Consider the following 21,319-nt stretch of genomic DNA (forward strand, 5'->3'; position numbering starts at 1 on the left):
GGGAAACAGGAATTCTTGGGTCCAGCCCACAGCTTCATCTCTTCTTTCTCCTCCACTCCCTTACCTAGTCTAGTGATGCAGCCGCTGGAGCCTGGGCTACCTCCGGAGAAACTCTGGCACCACGCCAGGAGTGGGGAACAACTGAGGTTTGGATTTTACCTGCAACTGACCCTGAAGAGCCGCTTGCTCTATAGTGAAGAATGTCACAGCCACAGCAGGGATAGGGCAAAGGAGAAGGCACACTGGTCTTGAGGTTCCAACAGGGAAGACCTGAGGCTCCAAGTGAAGGGATCAGGAACAAAAGAGTCTCAAACTGCTGCTTCACTCGGGTTTTATACAGTTACAAATCTGGGGTGGATACAAAGAACCAATGGAGAGATATCAGGGGAGGAATGAGGGGATTACATAAACAGGTCAGAACCAATCAGGGTAGGTGGAAGGAGAGGATAAGTCATGTGGGCCAGTGGGGCTGTGAAGTTTAGGGGAATTCCAAAGCGATGTTACAGTCTGGGATTGGCCCAAGGTAAGAGTGGTAGGGAGGGTCCAACCCTGGGGCAAACCAGCTCAGGAGAACGTAGGGGTACAACAGAACAAACCACTTAACAAGGAATTAATGAAATAAATTTGAACTGCAACAGTCTAGGGTCAGTGGCTCCCATACAAGAGCACAGGCAGATGAGATGCACTCCCTCAGCACAGGCAGGCAAAGCTGTCCAGACATGCAGAGCTGACGTAATTCACAAGTTATGATTGGTGCCAGTCATATACTCAGGATATAGTCTGGTGAATGACTTTTGGTTGAGTTTCTGTAAAGGAGTTCTGGCTTCAGTATTATATCACATTTCTCCCATGTATGGATGGATATAACCTGTCCATCAATGTCTTCCTGACTGAAGCCTTGAATTATGTCTTAAATTATGGTCAAATTATGGGAAACATTAGTTAATATGCTGATTTGTGCCTATTTTGTCTAGATGCTGTTGCTACTTGAAAGTTTAAAAATAGTGAGAGAGAGCAAAACTATTTCCTCTCTTGATCATTTCAGGCCCTTTGTCTCATTCTTCTTCCTCCAATCCTCCATTGCTCTTGCCTCTTCCTCCTGATCTGTCTCAGCCTAGTCTTTCAAAGAGGTATGCGAAGAAAAAATATTGCAGAATCTCTTTCTCTCTTTGCAGTAAACATTTTCTTACTTTTCAACCCAAACAAACAGGACCTTTGATAGTTGATGCAGGGACACAAAAGCTCTCTCATCCGACTCATTCTTAGGGTGTCCCAGTCTCTCCTCTAGCTGGCATGTGTTGTGCAGCATGGCCCGACTATCCACTCCTCCTGCACATTTGCAGTGCCAGGGCTTGCTTTTTTCCTCTCCCTTAACCTTGGAGACTTCCCAAGGGACAAGAAACAAGGAGCAGGATTAAACATCTCACAGGCCCCTCATCCTGCTGGAGGTGTTCTGGAGCCAGCACAGAAGGCCCAGGCACTGCAGGCTGTTCCCTGGAGACCATGGGCAGCCTGATACTAGGTATGTAAGATCTGATTCTCTTTAGGGTATCCCTATGTGTCTTGGTTTGAAAAGACAGGTGTCTGCTAAGGAAGGCAGGAGCCTCCCTTGAAATGGAGAATGTAAACCTCCTCCCTCCAAACTATGATAATTTTGAAATTAAGGGGCTCTCAGGCAAAGATATGGGAGTAGGAATAACATTTCTTTATTAGGGAAAAATAAAAATTAAATGAAAATGCAGTAACACAAAACAACACTGACAGAGTCAGAGTACGACCTGACACCCTGTGGGTCAGGGTGTTGGCAGCAGTTCCCTTAAATGGTGGCTGCAGCCCTCCTGCAGTGACAGATGAGGTTCTGTTGAAGCAGTGATCCTGTAGAAGGGTGTAGTTTTCCTCTGAAGGTCCAGTGGTGGCATAGATGGGCCTGGCCTTCCTCTGGGAATCCAGTGGAAAAGAAAGTTGCTTTTTTGTGAATCCATTGGGAAAAGGCTGACTGTGGTGTTCCAAATGTCAGATTCTATCCAGGTAGGAATGCTTGGCTCCTCTGCCTGGGCAGAGCATCTCCCAAGGGGATGATGGAATTTTATCAGCCATGCAGGGACATTCACTGGCCCATTAACAGAAGATATCTCTCCAGAGGGAGGATTGGTTGTGGGAGAGATAAAGAAAACTGCCCAATGAACAGCAGTGAACTGCCCCACGTCTAATAGATGGCAATAGAATGCACACCCCCTGCCACATCTTGCATTTCCAATCCAAGACACTATGGGAAGTTGTTGCATCCCGGGTTTGGGTGCAGATTAGGGGTTCTGATATATGTTAGTTAGCTGGTTCTGTGTACCCCTGTATACCCCCATGTTCCCCCCTGTCCACTCCTGAGAGTTCTGTGTCTGTTACCTTGCCCCTGCATTCCCATTCGTTGCGGAACCCAGGACACACCCGTGTCGTGTTCCCATCGGTTTCCATGTTCCACGTCACTCCCTCGTTGTCTGTCCCCATTGGGCAAGGGGGGCTTCCGCCCCCGTCGGCCCGCCCCCTATAAGATCCCATGTGCCCCTTTGTTCAGGGCCACTCTTGCCCATGCTGTTTTGGGAACAGCTGCATTATCCACCGCTGCAGCCATGTGGGAATAAAGAGTTCTTAATCACGTGAGCAGGGTGCGCCATTCTCTCACCCTTTGTCTCAGCTCAGCGTCTGGCTACAGCGTGGCAGACCCACGTGGAGGCACAGCCCTAGAGCTCCATACCCATGCGGGGGCCCTGGTCCGGCAGAGAAGCATCGCGCTAGCCGGACACCCCCGCTGCCCAGGACCGGGAGGAAGAAAAGTGAAATGCCACATGAAGTAAATAGCATTATTTTGTTGTGGGATACATGCTGAGCTGAGGTCTTAAACCTCCTGCCCAAATACCCCCCCCTCCCTTGCAGTTCCCATAAATGTGTCTGTAGCACAGAACAAGAAACAAAAAGGGAGCCTTTTCTGCTGCTGCATTGCATCCCCTTGTTTAATGTCTCAGAGCTTTTTCCTGCAGAATCTTGAGTTTTTTTCCAAGCACCATTGGGCAGATCACTGTCACCCAGCAATGACAATGGAGAGGAGAGGAGAGGAGAGGAGAGGAGAGGAGAGGAGAGGAGAGGAGAGGAGAGGAGAGGAGAGGAGAGGAGAGGAGAGGAGAGGAGAGGAGAGGAGAGGAGAGGAGAGGAGAGGAGAGGAGAGGAGAGGAGAGGAGAGGAGAGGAGAGGAGAGGAGAGGAGAGGAGAGGAGAGGAGAGGAGAGGAGAGGAGAGGAGAGGAGAGGAGAGGAGAGGAGAGGAGAGGAGAGAAGGCATTCAATTTGTGCCTATCCAATAGCTTTAATGCCTATTCTGGTACCAGATGCAGAAAGGCAAAACCCCACAGCAGGTCTCCTATCAAGCAGGGAGTGGCCCCAAGCACAGCGGCCATATCAGCACGCACCTGAACACCACGGGCAAATACAGTGTCCTGCAGCTGGAGGAAGTGGAGCTCTCTGACAGTGCCTTGTACCTCTGTGCTCTGCAAGACACCCTGCTGCAGGGAGCTTCCTCGGCTGTGCAACAACTCAGGGCAGGGAGGGGATGTGTCAGGGCAAGGCTGAGCTTAGGGAAAGGTAAGCTCTTCTTTTGGAGCACTATTTCCTTGGTGCACCCAGAGACCTTCAGGCCATTACATTCTTCCAGAAGGAGTCAATGTCAGTGGCTTGAGAAGAAGGAAATTTTGGTGAAAAAAACCCTGCTTTGGAACTGGTTTCCCTGTGCATCCTAGAAAAGGAAAGTATTTGTCATGTGCTGTGCAGGGAACGCTTGTCTATTCTCTACTCTGTGTGGTCTGGACAGCACCAAGGACTGGCAGGAACCAATCAGAGACTCACCTGAGCCTCCTCATCTGTTCCTATGAAAAAGGTCTGGGGTTTTGTGTTTGTTTTCTTTTATAATAAAAAGTCTTCATTTATTTCCCTGAGTTTTTCTCAAAACCCCATCACTCATTGCAGCTGTTGGCCAGTGGGGTGGGGCCGCAAGGCTGGCAGCAAGGGGTGCAAGGCTGGCAATGCTGTATGAAGGACAAGTCTTGGGGCATGAGGGGTACTTGGAAAGAGGGTAGGGAGGAAGAAAAATATGAGGATACATGAGGAGCACCACAGCAGGAGTGAGTCAAAGAACATGCAGGGCCAGGAGGTGAAGGCTCTACAGAGATGTATGAGGGCTCATTGGCCTTATGCTACCAGGCTCCAAAAGCGCTACCAGCTCCTAGGCAGCCACTGCCCAGACCCTGAATTATTTTCTGTCAGACTCATGTTGAATGCAAAATATCACATTTGAAATGCAAAACATACCATTTAATGCTATGAGCTGTGGCTTGGCTTCCTGAATGGCTGTGGTTTTATTTCCTGTTTTATTTTTTTATATCGGGGGCACATTTTCCAGTGACTTTTTTTTTTTTTTTTTTTTTTTTTTTTTTTTGGTGGCAAGATGAGGGGCCCAAGCAATTCTGGATCAAAACACACCATCTTAAGCAGAGGACTCATGTGACATTCTGGATGAGTGTAGTAAAAGCAACACTGCTTTGGGGAACTTTGGTGGCCCTCTTGGCAAGGAATGACTCAGCTCCTGGATTTTATGCTGTCCTGCCTTACAATGAACCAAGACAAATTCTGCTCCTCCTTCTCTTCCAGAAAGAAGTGTGTGGAGACCATGTTTGGGGCCTTGTTCCTTTCCAGAATGCTCTGTCCCTGTCACCATCATCTCCACATGTCCACAGCAGAGGCCAAGGTTCATGCTTTCACAGAGTCACAGAGTATGCTGAGTTGGAAGGGACCCAAAGGTATCATCAAGTCCAACTCATAGCCCTGCATAGGACACTGCCAAAAGTCACCCTATGTGCCTGAGAATGTTATTTAAACTTTTGCTGAACTCTGTCAGGCTTGGTGCTGTGCCCACTGCCCTGGGGAGCCTAGTTCAGTACCCGACCACCCTCTGGACAAAGAACGTTTTTCTAATAGCCAACACAAACTTCTTCTGACACAACTTCAACCTATTCTTTCTCGTCCTGTCACCACAGAGTGATCAGTGCCTTCCTTTCCTCTTCCCCTCACAAGGAAGTTGTAGACTGAAATTAGGTCTGACCTCAATCTCCTCCTCCCCAGGCTGAACAGACCAAGTGACCTCAGATGCTCCTCATAAAGCTTCCCTTCAAGGCCCTTCCCAATCCTTGTGGCCTCCTTTGGACACTCTCAAATAACTTAATGTCTCATTTTAAATTGTGATGCCCATAACTGCATCCAGAACTCAGGGTGAGGCCACCCCAGTGCTGACAATCCCCTCCCTTGCCCAGCTGGCATTGTTGGTCTCGATGCCCCCCAGGATACTATTAGCCTTCCTGGCTGCCAGGGCACTTCTGACTCAAATCCAACTTGCCATTATCCAGGACCCCCAGGTGCCTTTCCATGACACTGCTTTCCAGGCTCTTGTTCCCCAGCCTGTCTGTACATCCAGGGTTGCCCCATTCCAGGCGCAGAATCCGGCACTTTTCCTTGTTGAACTTCATACTGTTGGTGATTTCCCAGCCCTCTAATTTGTCCAGGCTCTCTGCAGGGTGTCCCTAACTTTGAGGGAGTTGACAGCTCCTCTCAGTTTTGCATCATCCACAAACTTGCTTAGTTTCCCTTCCAGTCCTGCATTCCAGTAATTTATGTGGATGATGAAGATCACAGGGCTGAGGATGAAGCACTACAGAACCCCAGCAGTGACAGATCACCAGTCTGATGTCACCTCAGTCACCGTCATGCTTTGTGCCTGAACTGTGAGCCAGTTGCTCACCCATCACATGATGTCTTTATCCAGTTGTGGGCCTGACATTTTGTCCAGAAGGATCCTGCAGGAGGCGGTATCAAAAGCTTCACTGAAGTCCAAAAAGATTATATCAACTGCTTTTCCTTGATTAAGCAGGTGGGTTACCTTATCATAAAAGGAAATCAAATCTGACAAAGCAGGACTCCCCTCTCACAAAGCTGTGCTGGCTGTGACTTTGCATGTTTTTATCTCATATCCACTTGTGTGTAGCTGGGACTGTGTGACTATACATAGGTGAAAAAAAATTTGTGAATTATTCCTTTCTGATGTGCTTAAGTGTGTGTATGTTTCCCTCCTCGTGAGGGATTGCTCTGCTTACAGCAGTGACATTCTCCACTGTTCTGCCAATAAACTCCACAGAGCACCCAGAGTCTGAAAGAACTTCAGTGTAGCTGAACAAACCTGTCAGAGAATTACCCTCACCTCAGGCACTGAGGTGAGGGTAATTCTCCACTCCTCCTTTTCCTACTGCTTCAAAGCTCACGCTCTGCTGATGATGATTCCTGGTCCAAATTAGGATTATTTCATGCCAGTTTGGATCTTTAGTTTAATTCACTGTAAACAATATTGGGAATGCCTAAACATGGCTTGCAGTCCTCATTCCCTGCTTCTCTATCCCAGGACACAACTCTCCCAAAATCTATGGACTTCAAAAGGATGAGGCTTGCTTTATAGACAGCAGAAAGGTTAAGAAGTGCTGCCAGCTTCATCCAGGCTATATTCGAGTGAGTCTGCTTACACTGCAGTGTCAGTGCTGTCTGGTGTGAGACACATCTCTGCCTTGTGTTCAAGCCAATGCCAAATGTGCCAGTGCAGTCCATCGGCCTGGTGCTGTGTCAGGCAGATGCTGAGACTTTGGATTCAACATGTTCTGACCTAAAGGACCATGGCATAGGGAAAAGAAAGTGCTCAATGGGTATTTGTCCTCACTTTTTACTGAGTCATGAAGGGGAGAGGAAAATGGTGTAGAAAACATGGTCAAATGCAACTGTTGTTTTCTGCATTCCAACTCCCGTTATTCTGCAGAGGAAATTATGTCCAAGACCCTCACATCAACAACCCCAGTGCAGCTCTGACCATACTGGCAGAAGCACCTTTCCTCAGGTAATCATGGGCCTGCTATTGCTTCAAGGTCTCCCAGCTTTCTGTGAATTTGTGGGCAAAGATACATCAAGACAAGGCTTGAAGGTGTCTGGAAGCAGAGCAACCAGGGAATGTCTTCCTCAGCTCCAAGAGATTGTACCCTTAATAGTTGTGCCTCCATGGTGCCCCAAAATTCCCTTCCTCTGTGAATTGAGAAGGGTCTCCTTATGCCCTCACCCACTTCCATGACTAAGCAACACATTTCTCCTCTGGCATTCAGAAGTGCAACCAGGGGAAGGACCACACAGATGCCAGACTTGAATGCAGCAGAACTTTAATGAAATGGAAGAAGGAAACAAAGCCGCTGAAAGCGGAGGTCAGCAGCACAGGCAGCACCAAGGGCAGCAGAGAGTCTGCGCTCCTTGGCTCTGGAATAGTTCCTGCATAATATTGGTCTACCTGTCCCACAAAAGGGAGAAACCAAATGGTCCCTATCAAGATGGCCTTTGGGGAATGTAGAAGCACCAAGGAACCAATGCAAACAATGAAAAGGGAGAGAAAGGCAAGTTTGGTTAGTTATCGTGCAAAGAGCACTCAAAACTTAGATCCTCTGCCCAACACCGTGTTCTAAGTTCTTCAAGATGTCTTGTTGAGGCTTTCTCAGCACATTTAGCAGGGACGACATCTGTTGCCACCATAGCGCCTGGTGATGCAGGAGATGTCAAAGCCCCCAGAGTTGATGGGCACTCCCTCAGAGCTGAGGATGTTGCCAACGGCAGCAGAGGTGGAGGATCCCACCACAGTGTTCTGTGGGAAGGAGCTGAGGATGGGCCCAGGCAGGGTCACCACCACAGCAGGTGGCTCAATGACGACGGTGGAGTTCTGGCACTGCCTGACACAGCACTCATTGCAGCTGTTGGCCAGTGGAGTGGGGCCACAGGGCTGGCAGGGACGGCACTGGGTGTTGCAGGACATGACTTGAGGCTTCAGGTGCACCTGGCAGAGAGAGCAGAGAGGAAACAAAGCACAAAGCTGGGTGGGTGGGTGAGGAGCAGCCTGGTGACCCTATCACAAAAGAGCCAAGGCCATCATGAGTGGGAAGCTGGAGACTGGGCCAGGAGCCCTACAAAGAGCAGCCTGAGTCAGGAAGTTCTCTCCCAGGGCATAAAGCAAAAGGCACCACCATCACCAGCCTCTCTCTATGCCAGCCTCCTCCCTGCTTTCCTCTCTCATGACCAGATGCTCCAATCCCCAAATATGAGAAAGCCAAAGTCAGTTGAGATGTCCACCAAGCAGAGATCTCACTTTGGAAGAGAAAGAGAAGGGACTTCAGACTCACCTGGTTCCCAAGCAGAAGGAAGCAAGAGAAGTGGATGAGAGAGCAGAGACTTGGGCTGCCTTTTATACCTACCCTTCACTGCCGCGGGACCAGGGGCAGCCTTTGCAGAGGTAACAATTTCCCAGCAAGCTCATCTTGAATGCAAACCAGCACACCTAATGATATGGGCTGTGCTTTCATTTCCTGCACTGCTGCCTTTTCATTTCTAGGTTTGTTCCATGCCCGTTCCCCAATGAAGGCTTCTTCTGATCCCTGGGATTAAAGGCCTCAGGATTTCTAAGGCAGGATTGCAGCAGTGCAGGCAGAAGACTCAGTTTATGTACTGCATGGGCCCAGACCAGGAAAGTGATGCTATCCTGATCACTTTTCTAGAGTTGTTTGAAGTGTTGTTTTCAGGAACAAGCTGCAGCACTCATAGAATCATATAATCATAGAATGGCTTGGTCTGGCTGGAACTCCTTCATAAAGAGAAGCAGTGACACTCACTAGATGAGGTTGTTCCAAGGCCCATCCAAGCTGGCCTTGAACATTTCCAGGGATGTGGCAGCCTCAGCTTCTATGTGAAGTTCCATTGCCTCATCACCCTTTGAGTAAGTAATTTGTTCCTAACATCAAATCTACATCTTTCCTCTTTTAGTTTAAACCATTCCACTTTGTCCTATCAGTATCTGCCTGTGTAAAAAGTCGGCATCCATCTTTTTGTAAGCTGATATTCCTATGCAGCCCATGGTGAAGACCATGGTGAGGCAGCTGTGCCCCTGCAGCCCACAGAGGGCATGGGAGTGCAGAGATGCACCTGCAGCCCCTGGAGGAGCCAACACCAGAGCAGATGAATGCCTGAGAGGAGGCCATGACCCTGAGGGAAGCTTGTGCTGGAGCAGAGTCCTGACAGACTCTGTTCAGGAAAAAGAGGAAAAAGAGGAGCCCATGCAGGAGCAGGTTTGCTGGAATGCTTTGTGACCCTGTGAGGGTTCCTGAAGTACTGACCCCGTGGAGGAGTGACCCACACTGTAGCAGTTTTTGGGGAACCATAGCCTGTGGGATATGGTTCCTAGCCTCCTTCTCCTTTTGGAGAAGTTCATAGAGAACTTCTCCCATGCGAGGGACCCCACCCTGGAGCAGGGGAAGGACTCCCACTCCTCTCCTTGAGCAGCAGGAACAACCTGTGATGAATTGACCATTAGCCCCATTCCTGTCTCCCTGCTCTGCTAGGAGGGAGAAGGAGATAAAGCTGGGAAGGAGGGAGAGGTAGGGGACAGATGTTTGGTTTTTTGGGTTATTTTTTAAGATTTATTTTACTTCTCATTATCTTCTTCTGATGTTATTGGTAATAAATTCAATTAATATGCCTTAGTTGAGTCTGTTTTACCTGTGACAGTATTTGGTGTGAGGTCTCTTCCAGTCCTTTACTCATGAACCATTGCTATATTTTCTCTCCCCTGTCCACTTGTAGAGGAGAGTGATAGAGTGCCTTTGGTGGGTGCCTGGCAACCGGCCAGGGTCAACCCACTACACCATCTCTCCAATTTGGAGATAAGGATTTTGTGTGGACTGTGTTGAAGGCCTGACAGAAGTTTAGGTAGATGACACTGGCCAGTCTTCCCTTGCTGACTGTTTCAGTCACTCCATCTTTGAAGGCCACCAGATTGCTCAGACATTACTTGCCCTAAGAGAAGACTTGCTGGCTGTTTGGATCACCTCCTTGTCTGAGTATAACTTACAGTTGCTTTCATGAGGACCTGTTCTGTGATCTCCTCAGGCACAGAGGTGAGGTCTACTAGTCTGTGACTCCCTAGGTCCTTTGTATTGCCTCTTTAAAAATCCAGTCTGCTGCTGGATGCCCAAGGATCCCTGTGCATGAGGATGTGCTATGTCCTTCCCTATGCCTTACTTCTCAGCTTACCCTGATGGTTATTTTTTGTTGTCTCCCCATGTGTGTGTATTGGGCTGCAGGCTCTGACCCCATCCTACCTAACTCTGCCCTCAGGAAAAACTTCTGGCTTGTTTTGTCTTGTCCACTCTCTGAGCAGTCTGTGAGTACACAAACAATGCTGTGAGCTTGCCTGGGGCCTTGCCATTCCCCACAAGGCTCCAGCCCTGCTGCAGCTGTCTCCTGGTGTCCTCAGTAGAGTTCACAGTAGGGTGTGTTCCTACATGTATTCATGTCTTTGGTGTTCTTCTGTGCAACCAGACTTGTGTGAATGTACCACAGGTGCATATTTGACAGGTGTATGTGAACATATGTCCTTTTGTGTCTCTCCTTACAAATAGATTGTGTTGCTCATGGCAGGGACACTCTACACGGCTCTGTTCATGAGCTCTGCAAAGCAGCAGGAGCTGAAGTAGCAGCTGAAAGGTAATGGCATCACCTTCCGAGAAATCTCTTGAAAAAGAGGCACTGTGATCAACCCATTTTCTGAACCCTCCTTGTCCTGATCCTCCAGAGCTCATACTCCACTGATGATGATGCCAAGTCACAACAAGGACTACCAATTTAGATCCTTAGTTTAGTTGAGTGTAACAGGATTGGGACTGTCTCAGCATGATGGGCAATCCCCTTCTGCCTGCCTCACCGGGTCAGGGCACAGCTGCTAGAGAGTTCGAAAGGATGGGATTTGCTTTATCCTGGAGAAAGAATAAGGAATCCTGCTTACTCTCCTTGTTCAGGCTGTGTCCAAATGGATCTGCTTCCTGTGAATTGTTGGTGCTTCCAGGTGTGGGACACAGCCTTCCTTCATACCAAAGCCAATGTCAAATGTATTCATCCAGATCATCGGCCTGGTGCTGTGTCAGGCTGAGATCTTGGCCCAAACAGGTACTGAATTAAAGAATCACAGTGCATGTTATTAGTGTGCACTGGACTGGAAGGACAGAGACACTGTGTGTTGCACAGGGGAAGCCAATAAACAGGGTTATTGGGCAGATGGGCACCAGTAGGGGATACCCCAGCAGTTGCTCTGTGTTGCAGATGTCACAGTGTCCCCAGGTAGGAGTGGTGCTTGTGCCCTGGGTCTGCCTGTGGAGCAGAGGGAGAATGGGGGACTCCAAGGGTGCCAGGCAGAGCAAGAAGCTGGATTGCCCCTATAGCAGCAATTTACCAGGTGACAGCAGTGAAGGTCTTGTGCATGAAAGGGTGAGGCTGGGCATCACAAGAATATTGGCCAAAAAGATGGAGAAGTTCAGAGATTCTTCCCTAAATCTCCAGCAGGAGGAATGTGCAGGAAACTTTTCCTGTTGGTCACTTCATGCTTTAGCCCCTGTTTAAGCTTAACTTTGCCTTCATCAGCTTCTTTGCTATATTCAGAGAACTGTAGATACCTGAGATGTCCCAACCTTTTAATCACTCACTTAAGCTGAGGGTGGAAGTCGAAAAAAAAATTTTGGAATATCACAGAAAAAAAACCCAGTCTACATGTGTTAATAGTGAAGCCAGATGTTCTTCACAGAAACTCAGAGATTACTGCCATGACCACATCATGGAAAAGAAGAAGAACATTGTACACTAGTAGGCCCAACTTTCTCTGGGGACACTCTGTGCCATGCTGTCATCAGCCCTGTTACCCACCATCTATAAACAGTGAAGGGATGGCTAAAAAGTGGGGATTTCCATCAGGTATGCACAGGGTACAGACATTCATTAGAACTGCAACCTGCAGAACTTGGCTGATTGCCAAGAGAGATGTGTTTAGTGCCCTGATACCTCTGTCATCCTGACTGACTGTTGGTCAAACAGGCAAGAGGAGGCAATGTCATCAAAGGACTTCACAACCTCACTTTGTGGAAGAAAAGGACATCTCTCTGCATTCCAGACTCCCAGATGGGGAAAGGGCAATTTGCACAGTCTCCATCGTGGATGGATGGATGGATGGATGAATGGATGGATGGATGGATGGATGGATGGATGGATGGATGGATGGATTCTGTTTATCCAGCCCTTCCTGAGGCCTCCGATGTGCTTTTGCCCAAAACAGTGCCCAAGAGCACCAGACTAAGCAAGAGGGACGTTTGTGAACAAAATTTATCTGCCACAGACAGCTCACAGATACTGCTGTCCAGAATGACTTTGCACAGAACTTTTCTGGAGCAGCGCTGGTCCTTACACAGCAGGGCCTTTGAGGCCCTGAGTCTGAGCTGAGCTGCTCCATCTGTGCTTGGGAGTGACAAGGTACTGCCGAGCAGTGATGGGTCTGTGAGCATCCATTACTGTCCTTGGACTGCCCTGGCCCATGAGGGTTCACAGGGACTCCAGTGTGAGACCCAGAGTGGTTAATCCCAGCACTGACTTGTGAATGGTGCCAGGCCTGTACACCTGCCAAAATGTGGGCCCTGCCACGGGCCTTATGTTTGGCAGTAGGGCTGCAATGAAGAACTGATCCCAGCTGCCCATGCCTATTTGTGCTGGCTGTTATCTGAGACTGGGCAGTGGAATGAAGATGGAGATGAGGCCTTGAGCCAGTTCTGAGGCTATTCCACACAACCACACTTCTGACATCCTTTGGAAACATTTTCTGTATACCCCAGCACATCACTGACCAGAGGAGGAGGTGCTGCATTCCCACGATCCTCCAGGTTAGCTTGTCTCCAGGACCTCCCATGAATTCTAGTTGTTACCTGAGGACAGCCGAGGTTTTTGCAGGACGTGTTGGGGGTATATCTGGTCAGAGACACTGAAGGGAAAGGGCTGATCACCATGGTGTAGCTGGGGATGTTTTGGATCCTGGAATAGGATTGTACTCCCCATAGGACACTCTGAAGTGTATCCCAACCTCATATTTTTCTGGATGAAGGATCTCACTACATTGTCAACTTATCCACTGCCAGGATCAACACCATTCCACCCCACCTTGCATATGAGGAGGGAAGGACCACCTGGAGACCCAGCTTGAGATGCAAAAATCTTTATTGAGTTTAAAGAGGGAATCAAGGTTGTTAAAAGCACAGGCCTTCAGTGCAGGGATCTGGAGGGACGAGCAAGACACTTCACCACTTGGCCATGGTGAAGTCCACGCAGGGCATCGATTTGCCTTGCCTGTAGAGTGCAGGCTGGCTTGAAGGAGCCTTGCAGCTGAGGGGAGCAGAAGGACACAATGAAAATAGAAACAAGGAGATATGTAGGAAAGACAAGGGCATGTTTTCGAAGTGCTGAGCTGGGCCATTCTTTCCAGCATTTTCAGGAGAACTAAAGATGGTCAGTTCCTCTGAAAGAAATGACATGAAGATTCTTCCTTTGTCCAGCACCATGCCTGGAGATCCTGGGGACACTTCCCAAGACCTACATATGCCCAGCACCATCAGCAGGGGAGGCCCCTCCTTCCACCATAGCGCCTGGTGATGCAGGAGATGTCAAAGCCCCCAGAGTTGATGGGCACTCCCTCAGAGCTGAGGATGCTGCCAACAGCAGCCGAGGTGGAGGATCCCACCACAGTGTTCTGTGGGAAGGAGCTGAGGATGGGCCCAGGCAGGGTCACCACCACAGCAGGTGGCTCAATGACGACGGTGGAGTCCTGGCACTGCCTGACACAGCACTCATTGCAGCTGTTGGCCAGTGGAGTGGGGCCACAGGGCTGGCAGGGACGGCACTGGGTGTTGCAGGACATGACTTGAGGCTTCAGGTGCACCTGGCAGAGAGAGCAGAGAGGAAACAAAGCACAAAGCTGGGTGGGTGGGTGGGTGAGGAGCAGCCTGGTGACCCCATCACAAAAGAGCCAAGGCCATCATGAGTGGGAAGCTGGAGACTGGGCCAGGAGCCCTACAAAGAGCAGCCTGAGTCAGGAAGTTCTCTCCCAGGGCATAAAGCAAAAGGCACCACCATCACCAGCCTCTCTCTATGCCAGCCTCCTCCCTGCTTTCCTCTCTCATGACCAGATGCTCCAATCCCCAAATATGAGAAAGCCAAAGTCAGTTGAGATGTCCACCAAGCAGAGATCTCACTTTGGAAGAGAAAGAGAAGGGACTTCAGACTCACCTGGTTCCCAAGCAGAAGGAAGCAAGAGAAGTGGATGAGAGAGCAGAGACTTGGGCTGCCTTTTATACCTACCCTTCACTGCCGCGGGACCAGGGGCAGCCTTTGCAGAGGTAACAATTTCCCAGCAAGCTCATCTTGAATGCAAACCAGCACACCTAATGATATGGGCTGTGCTTTCATTTCCTGCACTGCTGCCTTTTCATTTCTAGGTTTGTTCCATGCCCGTTCCCCAATGAAGGCTTCTTCTGATCCCTGGGATTAAAGGCCTCAGGATTTCTAAGGCAGGATTGCAGCAGTGCAGGCAGAAGACTCAGTTTATGTACTGCATGGGCCCAGACCAGGAAAAATGATATTACAGTCTGGATAACTCTGGTGGGGCTGTTTGAGTTCCAGCAATCCTCAGATGGCTGCCCAAGGGCTACAGTGCATAAGGATATGTCCTATCCTTGTCTTTCCCTCCCTATGGTCACGTCTTCCCTCTCGATGCCCATGGACTCTGCAACTGGTTTTCCCCCCAATGTGCCTAACTCTGCTATCAGGAGAAAATTCTAGCTTCTTTTAACTCATGCCCTCTTTGTGCAGCACAGAAAATGTCATGGATTTTTCTGGCTCCTCTCAATGCTCCAACCCTTTTGCAGTTGTCCCCAGGTGTCCTCAGCAGAGTCCACAGTGTGTTGTGCTTCTACAACCTTGACTTCTGTGGAATAGAGAGGTGGGCCCATGTAATCCGCATGAAGCTCAAGAAGACCAAGTGTAAGGTCCTGAATTTGGGCTGGCTCATTCCCAAGGATGGACAAAGACTGGGTAAAGCGTAAACTGAGAGTAGCCCAGCCATGAAGACTTGGGTGTACTGGTGAATAAGAGTCTGGATGTGACCTACAATGTTCACATGCAGCCCTGGAATTGTATCCCGGAATTGTATTCCATCAACAGAGGAGTGACTACCAGGTTCAGAGAAGTGGTTCTCCTCAATACCCTGCTCTTGTGAGACCCCAGCTGGAGTGCTGTGTCCCCTGTGTGAAGATGCTGAAGTAGGTCCAGAAGAGGCCACAAAAATGCTCAGAGGGCTGCAGCCCTTCTGCTATGGAGACAAGGCTGGAAGAGATGACTGTGTTTAGCCTGAAGATGGTTCTGAGGATAACTTAAATCATATTCCAGTGCCCAAAGGGGATCCAAGAGAGATGAAGAGGGACTTTTTTATAAGGACATAGAGTGATAGGACAAGGGAGAATGGCTTCCTACTGAAACAGGATAGATTCATACTAGTTACCAAGAAAAAATTCTTCCCTCTGAGGGTGGTGAGGCCCTGGCACAAGTTGTCCAGAGAAGATCTGGCTGCCCTATCCCTGGAAGTGGATGCTGTGCTGCTGTGAAACACATACTCATGTGACTTTCACAATTGCTTCTAGATCCAGGGATTTTGATTATAAAATCTGTCCAAGAAACCTGACTTGGGGCAGATCTTTTGGAAGCTACACCATAAACAAGCCAAATGAGCCTTGTCAATTTTCTCTGCTTAAAATAACACTGCAATTCTCGGAGCGAGTAGCCTACTGGCTCTTCTTCCTGTTCCATCTCCATGGGCCTCCATTGATGGCCACAGCTGGAGAATGTGGCCTTTGGTAGGAAGCACAATTGCTCTTAAGGTTTTGACACTGTGACACAGAAGCCCAAGATGGGAAGGGCTCTTCCTTACCCTGCATCAGCAAGTGGAAAACAGCCACTAGCCAGACTCTGGACAAGATTCTTCCTGTACTCATCCACTGCCAGAGAGTGGTCCCACTCTTTTTCATGTCTCTCCTTTTCAGGGAAATTGCCAGTGCTGGAGGGAACTCCCATGTTCTTGGGTCCGTGCCAGTTTCTCTGTCCAACAGCTGGTAACATCTCAGTGATCTCCTTTCCTCCCATGAACTAAAGGAAGGGTTCTGAGGACCTATTTTCAGGCAACCTCACAACAGCACTTCTATGGAAACTCATCTCAAGGGTGCTGAGTTTCCAGATGGATCCCACCCTTTGAATTGGAATCTGTTGCTCATGAAGTGTCATCCCCTTTGCCCGAGAAATCTCAAGGTACTCATTTGCTTTTCTGCTGCTGTTCTAGCACAGCCTGCCTCTCCCAAGTGACAAGGATCTGCTCTGACAGCCCTTGTGTGAGGCTTTGCATGCCACTGTTTATCTCAGAGGGCTCTAAGCAGTGTTGATGAGGAATTCACAGCAGGTCTCAGACACTCTGCTGTGTCTTGGATTTTTTGGACATTTCAGATAATGCTTTTTGTTGCTTTCCAGGACTGTAGAATGATTCAACACTCCAAACATACAATTCTCTCCAAAATGTGTCATTCCTAGGCAGAAATGACAAGCAGTGATGTCTGTCTGAGGATAAATCCAGTCTCAGACTCTCTGCTGTCCCCGGCATTTTCCCAAAAGCCACTGAAAAAGAGCACAGCTGACAAAGGGTGGGAATCAGCCTGTGCTTTGGGCAATGGTGCTTGGGCCTGGATACAGGACTGAGTGCCAAGTGCCCAGGTGGATGCAGGTTTGTGAATCTCTTCCAGAAGTGCCATTGCTTCTAGAAGGGAGGAGTAGATGTTCAGTTCATACTCAGTCATCTCAATTGGAGAGCTCTATGCTCAGGTGAAATTAATCCCACACTCTCCATAAAGGTGTTTACCATGATGAGAAGCTGATGCCTCCTCATTATGAAGTGATTACATGGACTATCTTCACTGTCAGTGTGCAAAAAGAAAAGCTTTGAGAACATGGTTAATCTGTTCTGAAATGAAAATTAGGAGGGTAAAAGCAAGTGCTGTTTGGAAGTGCTAATATCCTCCCAATGAGTGTAAAGAGAGACTTGCTTCCCAGCCAGCCTTCCACAGCTCTGCACTTTGAGTGCTTTGCCAATCACATTAACGTTTTTCCACAACAAAGGCCAAAATGGGTGGAACAATGTACTGCTAAAAATTATGTGGGGTTTTAGATGTGGAAATGCCATGACACATCTAGTATGAAGCACACCATTTTGCATAATTTTAATTAAAAATAAGAGAGTAGATTCAGATACTAAGGAGAGGAAAGAAGAGGAATTATGCAAATTTTGTTTGCAGTCTTATGCTAGGAATAATGGCTATAAGTACAGATATCAGACATTGCCAAATTTTATCTTGAATCAAAGTATGATTTGATAAAATAGCTACAAGAATGTGGCATAGATACATCACAAAACATTAGGCTAAATGGAGAACACATGTGTATTTCCTAAAGCAATGTTTCCTAAAGTTGCTGGGATTTCTTTAGGAGATTCAGACAAACCCTGACAAAATTAAGCACTTGGCAAACTGGGGTAGAAACCTGTGAGAGTACCACTCCTCCAGTTCTGTTACAGAACTATTTATGGACGGGGTTTGTGACCCTTTCCAAGCACGGCACTTTAAAGCACTGGGAGGCATTCTGAATTAACTGGGAATGAACAGAGGGTGGTGGGAGAGTAGAACTGAGGCTCAGCCCAGCCAGAGATGGCTGTAAGGTGATATGAGCTCATTGGGGAATTGGTGGCTTCTCACTGCCTGGCATGCCCACAGAGACCTACACTTCAGAGGGGATCTTCTGCAGGGAAGAAGTCAGGGGAGGACAGGGATGAATCTGTTTGTACAACTGATGAAAAGTGAAAAGTCACTTCACTTTTCCTGGAAAGCCCGTCCCAGAGCGAGCTTCACCTCTTTATTTCTGAGTGTGTAAATGAAGGGGTTCAACAAAGGAGTTACCACTGTGTTAAAAGTATTCACGATTTTGTTCAGATCCAGAGAGTTCTGGGCTGATGGCTTGACATACAGGAATATGGTGGAGCCATACCAGATCGTGACAACACTGAGATGGGCAGAGCAGGTGGAAAAGGCTTTTTTCCGGCCATGGGCTGACTGGATCCGCAGGATGGAAGAGATGATGTACATGTAGGAGACCAGCGTGACCACACAGGAGGCCACCACAACAATTATGGAGACAAGGAAGGTTGCCAGCTCCACAGGCCATGTATCACTGCAGGAGAGGGCAAGGCAGGAATCTATATCACATAGAAAATGATTGATGACATCTGGCCCACAGAAAGTCAGCCTGGATGTCAGAAAGGCCAGCAGGGAAATTGCCAAAAAGCCTCCCAGCCAGGAGCTGAGTGCCAGCCGAACAGAGAGGGCACTGCTCATGAGGGAGCTGTACCTCAGGGGGTAGCATATGGCTAAGTAGCGGTCATAGGCCATGACAGACAGGAGAAAACACTCAGTGGAGCCTAGAGAGAAAAGAAAGAACAACTGGAGGATGCAGACACTGAAGGAGATGGTCTGGCTAGTCCCCAGCATGACTCCTATGGCTTTGGGAATAACACTTGTAGTGTACCAGATCTCCAGAAAGGAGAGATTACAGAGGAAAAAGTACATTGGGGTGTGTAGGTTGCTGCTTCTCCACACAAGGACTATGATCGATGCATTACCTATTACTGTCAGGGTGTATATCAGTGCAAACACCACTACAAAGGAGACTCGGAATTGCCATATGCCTGGGAAGCCAAGAAGGATGAATTCTTTTACACTTGTCCCATTTGCTATGTCCTTCCAAGTGTTGAGGTCCGTCTGCAAAGAAAGAAAAGTTTCTGTGAAAGTTTGCATGCTTGTGCTGGTCCTTCAGATGCTACAAGTAGTGAAAAAAAATCACCATCCCTGAAAATGCAGTTGGTGCACAGCATGGGAAAATGGCACTTTTCCTATATTTAAAATTTCATAGAAATCTTTCCCGGATGAAACACATTTGAACAACTAGATCTAACCCTGAAAATCAGGTGTATCCCAACAAATGAACACTTGGCGAAGTATTTATTAGATCATGCACCTCTTTTACAGCATGAGGAATGTAGTCACTTCTGTGAGATGAAAACCCCACTTAGGAAACTATTGACACCAGGCTGAGGCAGTCCAGCTATGGGAAAAGCTGTTACGAGTAGGAAGGCAATAACATAACCTATAGTCTCCAAGGCAGGCAATACTGAGGTGTGGTATCATCAAATGCAACTGAGGAATACAAATACTGTCATGATAATGTGACACTGCAAGAGATTTTCCCACCTCTTCTATGTCAGTTTATTACAAGGGATTGAGACTGAGCTGCAGCCATACAGGGCAGCAGGTTAGTATGCCAGTCACTACTCAAGGTCTCCTATACTTGCTTTCTTCCAAGCCTCAGAACAGGAAGCTTTTGCAAATACCTCAATTTCCCTCACTGATGTCTACTTCTCAGCATAGCTACTAGGGGTATGATTCACCTTTTTGCAGTTTTGCCATTTCAGAGTCAGGGGAAGGATTTCTGCTGACCAAACTGAAATATCCATGGTGAAATACTCCTATCTCAGCTCCTCAGCTTACCCCCTTCTTTCTTCATAGGCAGAGAAAAAGCATGAGGGATATATGGCTCATTTTGTTTTAAAAGCATGGCTAAAAGCCCCCTAGAAGTGCCAAGTTGTCTCTAAGGCAGGAGTCCAGTAAACACCTGGATGTTAGACATTTCAACTTGGACAGAGATATTCAGCCTCAGCAACTGAAGGCAAAATCCTCTGAGTTGAATCCCATTAAAGGTAGCTCTGAACTGTTCCTGCAGTCAAGGGAGGATTCATGATCAGTTCTCTAGAGAGAACATATTTTCAGGTGAATGTGGAAGACAGATGGACTAAATCACCGTCTGAAAAAATCTCTTTCTCTCCTATCAGCCTCCACAGCAACATATATCAGAAATCTCATATACTTAAAGAGTAAAGAAATCTCCCTTAAACCAGCTCTCCTTAAACATGCAAGGCATTGGAAATCTGTGCTATATGTCTTGGGCAGGCTTCACTCACCAGATTTGCCAGTGGAAATGATCCAAATGACATTTTTTCATGCACCGTCCTCCCAAGGTAGCCATGGTCCCCTTGGCTAATGGAGAGCATTGGAAAGACGTAGATTTATTGGGGGGAACTCTGGATTCCGGTGAAGGTGTGTGGATGAGCAGCTCTCCCCTTGCTGACTCACTGCAAGCTGATGGCAACTGCCTGACCTGGTTTCCTCTCCATCCAGTAGGATCTGACAACTTCCACTCCTGATCTTCTCCCTCTCACTGACACCACTGTAATTTCACTAAAAGGAGCTTTGTGTGCACACACACAAAGCATAAACTCTCTTCAGCTTAGCTTCATATAGTGAGATCATACACCAGAGAGTCGCCAGCATTATTAGCATAAGAACATCTCCACACCCACCTCATTAACACAATGAAGCTCCAGCTGGCCACACCTAGGAGACTGTTTTCTGTTTTCCCTCTGGTGTGCTCCAGGGAATTTGACCTCTGGGAGGCCTTATGGGCTTGTCAGAGATGAATAGTACTCTCTCTTCACACAGGCCAATTAAGGAACAGCAATGCAATTCCCTAAGTGGCTGCTAGGCTGGGTGTTTGCCTCTACCTGCAGCTGTGGTATGAGAACATTGCCAGGAACTCAGCTGACATGGAGATGTCTGAAATAGTCATGTTCCAAGACACTGGTGTCAAGCATTTGGTGCTGAGTACTAAGAGGGTCGTGAAACCTCCAGGGTGAGAAGTAACTAAAGGCAACTATGGCCTGAATACAGAGACTGTAAGGTAAGGGACTCACCTACCTCATTTCAGAGCCTCCAAATGCAGTTAAAGCCTCTGTCTTCAGCTTTAACTGAAGTGAAGAACTAAGTAAAGATCTAAGTTCAAAATCAGACAAGACATTAGTAAATGGAAAATTGTTTTCCCCTGACTCCAGAAAAGGTGTCTTCTATTGAGGTACTCATCTTTTCTCCATTTTCATCATTAGCTGAGAGAAAAAGACACTCTCAAGCCTTAGTTCTAGCCTTAGAAAAAATGATCTCTTACATAGCAGGCAATACAGGACTTATAGACACCTATTTTTCTTCTGCTGACACTCAAGATAAACGAGTCAGCTGGCTTAGACCACACACACACACACAAAAAAATACACACACTTCTCATCCTCTAGATATCTTGAGTTAGATTCACCTCCAGAGA

General features: G+C 47.9%; 1 protein-coding gene and 2 pseudogenes across 1 annotated transcript; all 3 read right to left on the reverse strand.

The window, feature by feature from the left end:
* Nucleotides 1–7,609: 7,609 nt before the first annotated feature.
* On the reverse strand, nt 7,610–8,526 carry LOC137486646 (feather keratin Cos1-1/Cos1-3/Cos2-1-like; annotated as a pseudogene).
* Nucleotides 8,527–13,484: 4,958 nt separating this feature from the next.
* Nucleotides 13,485–14,610, reverse strand: LOC137486736 (feather keratin Cos1-1/Cos1-3/Cos2-1-like; annotated as a pseudogene).
* Nucleotides 14,611–16,248: 1,638 nt separating this feature from the next.
* Nucleotides 16,249–20,620, reverse strand: OR6F1 (olfactory receptor family 6 subfamily F member 1). Its single transcript, XM_068212059.1, has 2 exons — nt 20,130–20,620; nt 16,249–18,873 (listed from the first exon to the last, which is right to left on the reverse strand). The coding sequence occupies exons 1-2, from the start codon at nt 20,217–20,219 to the stop codon at nt 17,929–17,931; spliced, it is 1,035 nt and encodes a 344-aa protein (XP_068068160.1). The 5' UTR covers nt 20,220–20,620; the 3' UTR covers nt 16,249–17,928.
* Between the last annotated feature and the right edge of the window lie 699 nt (nt 20,621–21,319).

The sequence above is a fragment of the Anomalospiza imberbis genome, chromosome 22 (assembly GCF_031753505.1).
Source record: "Anomalospiza imberbis isolate Cuckoo-Finch-1a 21T00152 chromosome 22, ASM3175350v1, whole genome shotgun sequence".
In the NCBI taxonomy this organism is placed as follows: Eukaryota; Metazoa; Chordata; class Aves; order Passeriformes; family Viduidae; genus Anomalospiza; species Anomalospiza imberbis.